General features: G+C 42.0%; 1 protein-coding gene across 1 annotated transcript in view; it reads right to left on the reverse strand.

Moving 5' to 3' along the window:
- Positions 1-12,229, reverse strand: part of sdha (succinate dehydrogenase complex, subunit A, flavoprotein (Fp)) — an 81,924-nt gene that overhangs the window by 25,131 nt on the left and 44,564 nt on the right. The window contains exons 9-10 of the mRNA XM_072252078.1: positions 10,173-10,297; positions 3,540-3,708 (exon numbers count right to left, since the gene is read on the reverse strand). Of these exons, the coding sequence (XP_072108179.1) occupies positions 3,540-3,708; positions 10,173-10,297 (294 nt within the window). The remainder of the gene's footprint in view (positions 1-3,539; positions 3,709-10,172; positions 10,298-12,229) is intronic.

The raw sequence follows: 12,229 nt of genomic DNA on the forward strand, positions 1-12,229 counted from the left end.
CAGAGCGTCATAGGAAGTCATTCCTGCCTGTGGCCATCAAACTTTACAACTCTTCCCTTGGAGGGTCAGATACCCTGAGCCAACAGGCTGCTCCTGGACTTATTTCATAATTTACTGGCATAATTTACATATTACTATTTAACTATTTATGGTTTTATTACTATTTATTATTTATGGTGCAACTGTAACGAAAACCAATTTCCCTCGGGATCTATGACTACTACCTAGGACCAGAGAACACCGGTTTAGGGTAAGTGGAGAAATTTAAAGGGGATCTGAAAGGTTAGTTTTTTTTCCACAATGTGGAGGGTGGTGAACATCTGAGAAGAGTTGCCAGAGGAGGCTGTACAGGCAGATACTATTCAGTTGCTCAGCAACTCCCCAATTTAATCCTAGCCTAAACATGGGACCAAATTAACCTACTAACCGGTAGGTTTTTGGACAGTGAGAGGAGGCTGCAGCACATGCAGTCATGGGGAGAACATACAAACTCCTTACAGAAAGCAGCAGGAATTGAACCCGGGTACTGTATACTATATTCCTGGTACTGTAAAGCAGGGGTCCCCAACCTGTTTTGCACTGTGGACCAGTTCAATATTGACAATATTATTGCAGACCGGCCGATTGGGAGGGGGGATTTGTTAATCACGACCGGAATATAGGTGATAAGTCAACTATAAGTCGCTCATAAGTGGCTAATACACTCAATTTCGTTTCTAAAAGGGTTTACCTAACAAATTTATTAAACGCACAGTGCATATTTTCCTCGCATGAATATAGTGATAAGTCAATTATGTCACTTATAAGTCAGTAACATCATAACATTTTAAGTAACGTTTGAATATTAAACACACAGCGCATATTTTCCCTCAAAAAACTCAACGGATTTGTCTTTAGGTGCAGGGTGCTTGGACTCGCAGTTTTGAGGGCTTTATTGCCTCATTAGACAGCTTGTCTCCACAGATCACACACAGGGGGCTTGGAGCATGTGAGTCACCGGTCGCAATAAAGCCATATTTTATGTACAACTCATCGTATTTTCTGTTGAAGGAAGATTTCTTTTTTTTTGCAGTCTCGGCCTCAGCTGGCTCTGCATTATCATCATCGTTAGGCCTTTTATGTCCCCTACCATCTCTTCCAAAGAAACTCTCAAGCAACGTTTGTTTTTTACTCAGAGTAGTTGTAGGTTAATGACCGACTGATGATCTCGCATGCATTCAAGTTCAACAGTGGGCGTGACAGGGAATGAGGAAAGGTGCAGCTGACTCATATCGTTTCCTCGCGGCCCGGTAGCACATGCTTTGCGGCCCGATGGTTGGGGACCACTGCTGTAAAGCGCTGTGCTAACCAGTACATTACCGTGTCACCCTATTAAAATGCTTAATAGGGTTGGGGAGACCAAAACTAAACAATAGGATTAAGGTGAGAGGAGAAAGGTTTAATAGAAACCCTAGCAACAGGTTAGTCATAAACTTCCAGTAAGATGGTGGTGCGCTCGACTGTAGCAGCTTCTATGGGAACCAAAGTTGTTACTGAGCCTTTTAAATGTATTTTTTGATCATTGCAAGACCTTGCTGGACATTAAGAACTTTAAGTATTCAAAGTCTACCCCATCAGTGAGTTGCTGATTGTGGAGAAACTGAAGGAGCTGGACCTAGTGCGGATCATGGTGCTGCCTGCGTCAAAGATATCAATGTGTGAGGGAGGTGCGTAGTTCAACAGTGAGTGATCATTCTAGTCACTTTTCTTGAGATCACAAGACTCTGTCGTACGTTGTTAATGTGGAATCCTGCAAGTCCGATTAACTAAGTTATTGGTGGACAGACGGCAGGGGAGTTGCATCGCCTCAGTCATAGCGAGGACTAGGCCTCAAGCTGTAGTGCCAGAACCGTTGTGCTCCACCGGGGGCAGTGTGGTGTGGCGCAATGTCCAAGCTGGAGTCGGTACTGCCCCCCCGGTGTTCATTCTTCAGAAGACAATCTATAGTGTGTTCCACTGCAGTTTCTCTACAACATCCACTGACCTGACTCAAGATCTTGGAGTGAGTGTGTCAGTGCGTGAGTGAGAGCGTGTGCGTGTCTGTGCTATCTTATATGTGCTATATGTTCTCTGTACTGTGTGTGATTGTTGGAACTGAGTTAGCACCTTGGCTCCAGAGTTTGGTTGTATTCTTGAGTATTTATGTATGGATGAATGACAATTAAACTTGAACTTCGAAAGAGGACATGGGTATATGGAATGTACCCAGTTGGACAAGTACTTGTATAGAATATGGACCTAATATGGGCACATCTGACTAACGTAGATGGGTATCACATTCGATGTGTACGAAGTGGGCAGTAAGTCCTGTTTTTTGTGCTCATGTTTCTATATCAAAAATTCATCTCATTGTTCAGTACAACAGTAAGGAATAAATCTGTCACCATTTTAAAAACTTGCCAGCCATGATCTGAGTGATCAGCTCAACAAACGTCCTATTCAAAGTTCACAGTAAATTTATTATCAGAGTACATACATGTCACTATATATGGAACACCGATTCATTTTCTTGCAGGCTTTCACAGTAAAACCAAGAAACACAATAGAATCAATGAAAAAATGCACACAAAGATTGACAAACAACTAATGTACAAAAGACAACAAATTGTGCATATACAAAAAATAAAACAAAATAATAATCAATAAATAAATATTGAGAATATGAATTGTAGAGTCCGCGAAAGTGAGTCTGTAGGTTGGGGAATCAGTTCAGCGTTTTCGTGAGTGAAGTTATCGATGATGGTTCAGGAGCCTGATGGTCGATGGCTGTTCCTGAACTTGGTGGCCTGGGACCCAAAGCTCCAGGACCCGTAACCCATCCCAGTCCATAAATAGCCGACTCAATAGCAACTTTTCTGTCTGAGCTTAGGAATACTGCTCTTTTTCTAAACATTAAATTAATCAAAATCTATAACCATTTCTATAGCTTGTGGCACAGAATTCCAGCTAACCTCTGCCCTCTTGTGGGTGATCAAAAACCAGCAGTTTTAAAACCATTCACTCCACCCCTGCCCTTGTGAAAACAAGGGAAGTAGGATTAAATTAAATGCACTACATACGGGAGATTCCTTTCTCTCCAGCCCTTTTCCTACCCAGCTGGCTCCACCTTCTAGATGTCCTCTGCTCCACCTTCTAGATGTCCTCTTCTCCCCCCCGCCCCACCTTTTTCTTCTGGCACTTTCCCCATTTCTTCTCAGTTCTGAAAAAGGGTCTCGGCCCAAAACATCAACCAATTGTTCATTTCCATAGAAGCCGCCTGACCTGCTGAGTTCCTCCAGCGTTTAGCGTGTGTTACATAGATGTCCCAGAATTCAAACAAATCCGTGAGCCAAGTCAGCTATTTCCCTTAAAGGAATTCTAGAGTTATTGCCTGGCTATTTTTGCAAACTCTAAGAGTCAGAAGCTGATGGAAGAGCAGAGACAAGGTAGGTGGTTGAAAGATAAAATACAATTTTCAATTGCACATAAAGAATTCATAAGGTTAAAGATGAAAATCTTACCGTCCTTCACGAATTTCAATCGTCATGGATCGTGAAACAACATCCCTTGAAGCCAGATCCTTTGCAACGGGAGCATAACGTTCCATAAATCTCTCTCCCTCACCGTTAATGAGAATTCCACCTTCGCCACGACATCCTTCAGTAATCAGACAGCCAGCACCATAGATTCCTGGATTAGGGTGGGAGGAAGTTGGATAAGTGGCCATGCAGGAGGTAAAGAAAGATGGTTTGCAGGTATATCTAAATCTGACATTGCATAGTACAAGTTGAAAATTTAAACATCTGCTTCTAAACCTTCAAGTATCCCTTTAAAACCCTTTAGATATCCCTCTAAATCTTTCCTATCCACGTACCTGTTTGAATGACTTTTAAACATAATTGTACCTGCCTGTACCACCTCCTCTGCCAGCTCATTTCATATATCCACCATTCCCATAAGACCATAAGATTTAGGAGCAGAAGTAGGCCATTCAGCCCATTGAGTCTGCTCCACCATTCAATCATGGGCTGATCCAATTCTTCCAGTCATCCCCACTCCCTTGCCTTCACCCCATTCCCTTTGATGCTCTGGCTAATCAAGAACCAATCTATCTCTGCCTTAAATACACCCAATGACTTGGCCTCCACAGCCACTTGTGGCAACAAATTCCACAGATTTCACTTTGTGAGAAATCTGTCCTTTGGCTCTCTTAAACATTTCTCCTCTCAACTTGAAGCTATAGTTTATTTTTAGTTCTCCATCCCTGGGGAAATGACTGTGAGCATATATGTTATCCTTGCTATTTTATAAAGGTGACCCTCAGCTTCTGTCACTCCAGAGAAAACAGCCCCAACCTATCAAATCTCTCCGCATACACTCCTGCACCCTCTCGAGCTTAATCACGTCTTTCCAAAAGCCCGGTATGAAATTATTTCCTCTCTAATGTCAAGACAACGAGATTGTGGTGTTATTCCAGTCTGTGCAATACAGATATTTACAATGCATGCAGTGCAGCTTAATTAAATAAAAATTCCTATACTTACATGTAACAAGCGACTTTGATAGTCCCTAACACTCAAAGGCCATTGGCAAGCCGGGGTGTAGCATTACTCAGCTGCACAGCAGCCCTTGGGAAGAAGCTGTTTTTCAGTCTTACTGTCTTGACTAAGATGTTTCTGCATTTCCTGCCAGACAGCAGGAGATTGAACAGACAGCGTCTGGGATGGGATGGGTCTTTAATGATGTTACAAGCATGCTGTAGGTACTGAGAGTCGGAACTTGTCTTCAGGTCCAGTAGTTGATTCCCAGTGATGCGCTGAGCCATCCCAATCACCCTTGGAGTGCTTTGTGATCTGTCTTGCTTAGCTAGTGTACCACACTGTCATTCTAAATGTCAGTATGCTCTCTATCACACATCGATAAAAATTGACCAGCAGTTCTTGGGGCAGATTAGGTCTCCTTAAGTGTCTCAGGTAGTATAGTCGCTGGTGTTTTCAGACCAAGAGAGCTCCTCGGTGATGTTCATCCCCAAAAACTTGAAACGGGAGACTCTTTCCACTACCTCACCATTTATGAACAGTGGGATTTGCTTGGGACCTCTTGCCTTCCTGAAGTCATAAATCCTTAAAAACCTAATTCTTTGACCAAGATTTTATTTGCTTATCTAACTACATCCTTTACTTATTTGTTTCTGGAAATTTCTTGAGATATTTTAGTGGATCAAAGGTGATTTGTAAATACAAGCTGTTGTTGCTAATAAAAGATCCATCTTTAAGACATTCAGTAAGTATTAATGAAAGCAAGATCTCTTTTTTTCCTGTAAACAGCCTCTTAAGTTGAGATAAAAATGGAAACAAGAGAAAATCTGCAGATGCTGGAAATCCAAGCAACACACACAAAATGCTGGAGGAAGTCAGCAGGCCAGGTAGCATCTAGGAAAAGAGTACAGTCGGGGTTTCAGCCCAAAATGCCAGCTGCTCTCTTTTCCTAGATGCTGCCTGGCCTGCTGAGTTCCTCCAGTAGTTTGTGTGTATGTTGCCCTTGAAACAGAAGGTTGCTTTTTTGGTATAATAATGCATCTGTCCTATTGATAGTGTTCTGCATTAGATTTGGAAAACAATTTTAATTATGTCCTTTCTGACTGATTAGGTCCTTATATTAACTATTGAAATATGTTGAATTATTGTCTAGTTATGTCCAATCGAATATCGAAAGGTCTAGGTGGAGTAAATGTAGAGAGAATGTATTCCATAATGGAGGAGTCTAAGCCGAGGAGACGCAGCCTCAGAATAGGACATCCATTTACAATAGAAATGAGGAGGAATTTCTAGCTAGGAGGAAATAAAAGCAGAGGTCGATAGGATCTTGATTAGTCATGGCATTAAAAGTCACAGGGAGAAGGCAGGAGAATGGTGTTGAGAGGGATAATAAATCAGCCATGATAGAATGGATGAGCAAATTCGATGGGCCAGATGGCCTAATTCTGATCTTGTTTTATGGTCTTGTGGACAGCTATGAGGAAAAACCTCATCATCAAAAGGAATAAACAGTTGTAATGATATATTCTACTATAACAGGGTTCTGTTCCTGAGAACCATCTGTCAGCCAAACTGTTCATAAGGCAGAAGTGATAAAACCTGATTGAGGGGGAGGATCATATAATCAGGTGATCAGGCATATATGGGAAGAGCAGCTGGTAAGTAGCCTCACTGCCTTGGTAAGCGAGCCAGTACAGCACTCCTAGCTCTGCTTGGCTTGGCTCAGCCTGAACATTATGGCACAGGAAAGAGAGACAGCATTACCACCCATTGTGAGATGCTTGATGCCCTACAGCTAGCAAATCCATAAGATCATATGACCATCAGATATAGGAGAATTAGGGCATTTGGCCCATCAAGTCTGCTCTGCCATTCCAACACGGCTGATCCATTTTCCCTCGCAGCCCCAATCTCTTGCCTTCTCTCTGTATCCTTCATGACTTGACTAATTAAGAATCTATCAACCTCTGCCTTAAGTATACTCAATGGCCTGGCCTCCACAGCCACATATGGCAATGAATTCCACATTCACCACTCTCTGCCCAAAGAAATTCCTCAGCTCCATTCTAAATGGACGTTCCTCTATTCTGAGCTGGTCCTCTGGTCTTAGAACCCCCACAGAGAAAGCATCCTCTTGAAATCCACTCCATTGAGGCCTTACAACATTTGATAGGTTTCTTTGAGATTCCCCTCCATTCTTCTGAATTCCGGTGAGTATGAGCCCAGAGCTATCAAATGCTCCTCATATGATAAACCCTTCAATCCCAGAATCATTTCTTAGATAAGAGGCCCAAAACTGCTCACGATACTCCAAGAGAGGCCTCAGCAGTGTTTTAAAAAGCCTCAAAGTTACATCCTTGCTTTTATATTCTGGTCTTCTCAAAATGAATGCTAACATCGCATTTGCTTTCCTCACCACCGACTCCAACTCAATCTGCAAATTATCCGTTACAGAATCTTGCACAAGGACTCCCAAGTCCTTTTGCACCTCAGATTTTTGAATTTTCTCTCTATTTAGAAATTTGTGCTTTTATTTTTTTTCTACCAAAGTGCATGACCATACACTTCCTGACACTATACTCCATCTGCCACTTCTTTGCCTATTCTCCTAAATTGTCCAAATCCTTCTGTAACCTCTCTGCTTCCCGTCATCCAAGTTTAACGTAAAAAGCTGTCCCAACACAGACATGTGTGGAACACCACTAGTCACCAGCAGCCGATAAGAAAAGGCTCCCTTTATTCACAGGCTTTGTCATCTGCCAGTCAGCCAATGCCATACATTTATCTTTCCTGTAATACCACGGGCTCTTTTAAGCAGTGTCACGTGTGGCATCTTGTCAAAGGCCTTCTGAAAATCCAAGTGTAACATTCACTTCTCCCTTGTCTATTGTGTTTGTAATTTCGTCAAAGAATTCCAACAGATTTGGCAGGCAGGATTTTCCCTTCAGGAAACCATGCTGACTACAGCCTATTTTATCATGTGCCTCCAAGTACCCGAAAACACATCCTTAACAAGCGACTCCAACATCTCCCCAACCACACAGGTCAGACGAACTGGCCTATAATTTCCTTTCTTTTGCCTCTCTTCCTTTTTGAAGAGTGGAGTGAATTTGCAATTTTCCATTCTAGAATCAATTGATTATTGAAAGGTCTTTACTGATGCCTCCACAATCTCTTCAGCCATCTCTTTCAAAACCCTGGTGCGTACACCACCTGGTTCAGGTGACTTATCTACCTTCAGACCTTTCAGTTTCCCAAGAACCTTCTCTCTAGTAATAGCAACTTGAAATAGTTCTGCACCCTGACACTGCTAGTGTCTTCCAAAGTGGACTGATGCAAAATACTTTGGGTATCCTCTTTAATATTATTGGCTGGCTTACCTTTGTATTTCATCTTTTCCTTCTTTATGACTTTTTTTTAGTTGCCTTCTGTTGGTTTTTAACACCTTCCCAATCCTCTAACTTCCCACTAATTTTTGCTCTATTGTATGCTCTCTCTTTGGATTTTATGTTGGCATTGATTTCTCTTGTTAGCTAAGACTGTCACATCTTGCCTTTAGAATACCTCTTCCTCTTTGGGATGTATACATCCTACACCTTCTGAATTGCTTCCAGAAATTCTTGCCATTGCTGCTCTGCTGTCATCCTTGCCAGTGTTCTTTTCCAATCAATTCTGGCCAGCTCCTTTCTCATGCCTCAGTAATTCTCTTTAGTCCACTGTAAAACTGGTACTTCTCAAATTTCAGGGTGAATTCTATCATATTATCACCAGCTCCTACAGGTTCCTTTACCTTAAACTTTCTAATCAATTCTGGTTCATTGCACAGCACCCAATCTAGAATAGCTGATCCCCAGTAGGCTAAAACTATGAGCTGCTCTAAAAAGCCTTGTAGGCATTCTAGAGATTTCTCCTCTTGGGATCCAGCACCAACCTGATTTTCCCAATGGATCTGTATATTGAAATCCTCCCTGACTCTGTGAAATTGCCTTTTTGGCATGCATTTCTATCTTCCCTTGTAATTTGTAGACAACATCTTTATCACTGTTTGGAGGTCTGTATCTAACTCCCATCAGGTTTTTTTTAAAACCCTTGCAGTTTCTTAGCTCTACCCAGGATTCTATGTCACCTCTTTCTATTGATTTAATTTCATTTTCTACCAACAGAGCAGAGCCACCCCCTCAGCCTACCTTCTTGTCCTTTTGGTACAAAGTGTCCCCAATGTCATACAAATTAATCTGTAAATGTGCTACAAGTTCACAGCCTTATCCATATACTGTGTACATTAAATATAACACTTTCAGTCCAGTATTCATCAACCCTTTTTGACTTTGACCCCTCTTACACTGCAACCTCTATTACATTGGGTCATATTCTGCATGGAGGTCGGTCACCAGTGGAGTGCCTCAGGGATCTGTTCTGGGACCCTTACTCTTTGTGATTTTTATAAATGACCTGGATAAGGAAGTGGAGGGATGGGTTAGTAAGTTTGCTGATGACACAAAGGTTGGAGGTGTTGTGTGTAGTGTGGAGGGCTGTCAGAGGTTACAGCGGGACATTGACAGGATGTAAAGCTGGGCTGAGAAGTGGCAGATGGAGTTCAACCCAGATAAGTGTGAAGTGGTTCATTTTGCTAGGTCAAATATGATGGCAGAATATAGTAATAATGGTAAGACTCTTGGCAGTGTGGACGATCAGAGAGATCTTGTGGTCCGAATCCATAGTACGCTCAAAGCGGCTGCGCAGGTTGACTCTGTGGTTAAGAAGGCGTACAGTGTATTGTCCTTCATCAATCCTGGAATTGAATTTAGGAGCCAAAAGGTAATGTTGCAGCTATATAGGACCCTGGTCAGACCACACTTGGAGTACTGTGCTCAGTTCTGGTCGCCTCACTAAAGGAAGGATGTGGAAACCATAGAAAGGGTGCTGAGGAGATTTACAAGGATGTTGCCTGGATTGGGAAGCATGCCTTATGAGAATAGGTTGAGTGAACTCGGCCTTTCCTCTTTGGAGCGACGGAGGATGAGAGGTGACCTGATAGAGGTGTATAAGATGATGAGAGGCATTGATCGTGTGGATAGTCAGAGGCTTTTTCCCAGGGCTGAAATGGCTGCCACAAAAGGACACAGGTTTAAGGTGCTGGGGAGTAGGTACAGAGGAGATGTCAGGGGTAAGTTTTTTACTCAAAGAGTGGTGAGTGCATGGAATGGGCTGCCGGCAACGGTGGTGGAGGCGGATACGATAGGGTCTTTTAAGAGACCTTTGGATAGGTACATGGAGCTTAGTAAAATAGAGGGCTATAGGTAAGCCTAGTAATTTCTAAGGTAGGAACATGTTTGGCACAACTTTGTGGGCCGAAGGGTCTGTATTATGCTGTAGGTTTTCTATGTTCTAATTCATCCCATTGACTGGAACTTTACCCTATCATCAGCCTCTCCTTGCTAGCAGTGTCACTACACACTGCCTCTGTTTGTAAGCCGCCATCTCATCCTCAGCCCCATCACTCCTGTTCCCATTACCATCAACACACTAAGTCTTCCAAACATTTGTTCATGGGAACGGGACATTGAGAAGTCAGTAGTTTATAAGCTGGGACACATGTGGGAGCAATCCACATACCTGTGGGATGAAACTGGACAAACTCTAAGTCCTGGTTTGACAATCCAGCCCGTGTGACCATGGCACATCCATCACCAGTGCTCGTATGTGCTGAAGTGCAGCTGAAGTAAGTCCTTCCATACCCACTGCAAGGTAAAAATATTTTCTTCACTGCTTAACATCTACATAAAAGGAACTCAGCCATGTTATCTACAAATACCTTTTCTAACATTATTCAAATGAAACGCAGATCTTTGACTTATTAGTTTATAAGTCTTTATAAACTAAATACATGAACATCTTCTATGGAATATCAGGGCATTGCTTGCTTCTCCCATTGCCAACTTTGCTGGCTTGAAATGTTTTTTTGACCATTAAAGTGCACAACAGATCTAGAGTTTAGCCAATAACAACAGCGAGTGGATTGCTCAGTGCTATCAAATCAATATACAGCCTAAAATGTCAGGAAGAACACTGCTAGAACCAAGAATAGAGGAATTCTTAACAGCAGCTAGGCAGTTACGAACCATGTTAAAGAGGTACTTCCAAGATTTTCTCAAACATGACCACCTTCCCTCACCCCACTTCACAGTGAATTATCTACATTCATTCAGCATTCATTTTGAAAGATGATTAAAAACCATGTATCCATAATACCATAAAACATTGGGGCACAGTTAGGCCATCATAATTGATTTATTATCCTTTCAACACTATTCTCCTGCCTTCTCCCTGTCACCTATGATGCCCTGACTGATCAAGAACCTTTAATTCGCTTTAAGTATATCCAAAGACTTGGCAAAGAATTCCACAGAGTCACTACCTTCTGGCTAAAGAAATTCCTACTCATCTCTACTCTAAAGGGACATCTTTGTATTCTGTGTCCTCTGGTCCTGAAACTCCCCTACTTTTGGAAACATCCTCTGCATGTCTACTCTCTCTAGGCCTTTCAATATTCGACAGGTTCCAGTGAGATCTCCCCCTCATTCTTCTAACCTTCAGCGAATACAGGCTCAGAGCCATCAAACCCTCCTCATAAGTTAACCCTTTTATTTCCAGGATCATTATCAAGAACCTCAAGACCCTCTCCAATGCCAGCACACCCTTTCTTAGATAAGTGACCCACAACTGCTCATGCTGAGTGCAAATTTTCAGTGGAATATCAGGAAAGAAATTTATCTAGGGCTGTGCATTGCTAGTGAATTGCTCTCTTTATCCAAAACAGCCAAAACTGCTGCTCAAGTCTAAACATATGGCAGAAAATATCTTTGCATAAATCCATAAAACTAAGTGAAAAGGCGCACTTCAGGAGATCTGGGACAACATAATTGTGACCACTTTCAAGAGAAGTGTGTAATTTTTGTTGCATCTGGTGATACTGATGCAGAAGATTTATAGAGCAATAAGCTGTAAAACTTGGAGAATGCAGCCATTTTATTAAGTGTTACACAAAGAATGAAAGTAAAGGAAGTTGTGGTCCTTTCATATTTCATACTAGACCTAAAAGTATATTCAATTGAAAAGATATGACCTGCAAAACAGTCAGATTCAAGGTACGTGATACCTGCTGCAGAAAACCAAGAAGCTTCCGGAAAATACAGAATCAGTAAACTACAATTACTAGAAAATTTACTGAACATTTACACATTTATACTGTATAGACTATAAAACATAGGAGCAGAATTAGGCCATTTGGCACATTGCATCTGTTCTGTCATTCCATCATGGCTGATGTATTATCCCTGTCAAACCCATTCTCCTCCCTTCTCCCCGTAACTATTGACACCCTGATTAATCAAGAAACTAACAAACTCTCCTTAAATATACCCAATGAGTTGGCTTCCACAGCCATTTGTTGCAATAAATTCCAGATTCATAGCCCTCTGGCTAAAAGAAATTCCTCCTCATCTCTGTTCTTAAATGGATGTCCCTCCATTCTGAAGCTGTCTCCTCTGGAGCTAGACTGCCCCAATACAGGAAACACCGTCGCCACATCCACTTTACCTAGGCCTTTCAATATTCGATAGATTTCAATGGGATTCCCCCTCATTCTTCTCAACTCCAGTGAGTACAGGCCC

Source organism: Mobula birostris, chromosome 1 (assembly GCF_030028105.1).
Source record: "Mobula birostris isolate sMobBir1 chromosome 1, sMobBir1.hap1, whole genome shotgun sequence".
Taxonomy (NCBI): Eukaryota; Metazoa; Chordata; class Chondrichthyes; order Myliobatiformes; family Myliobatidae; genus Mobula; species Mobula birostris.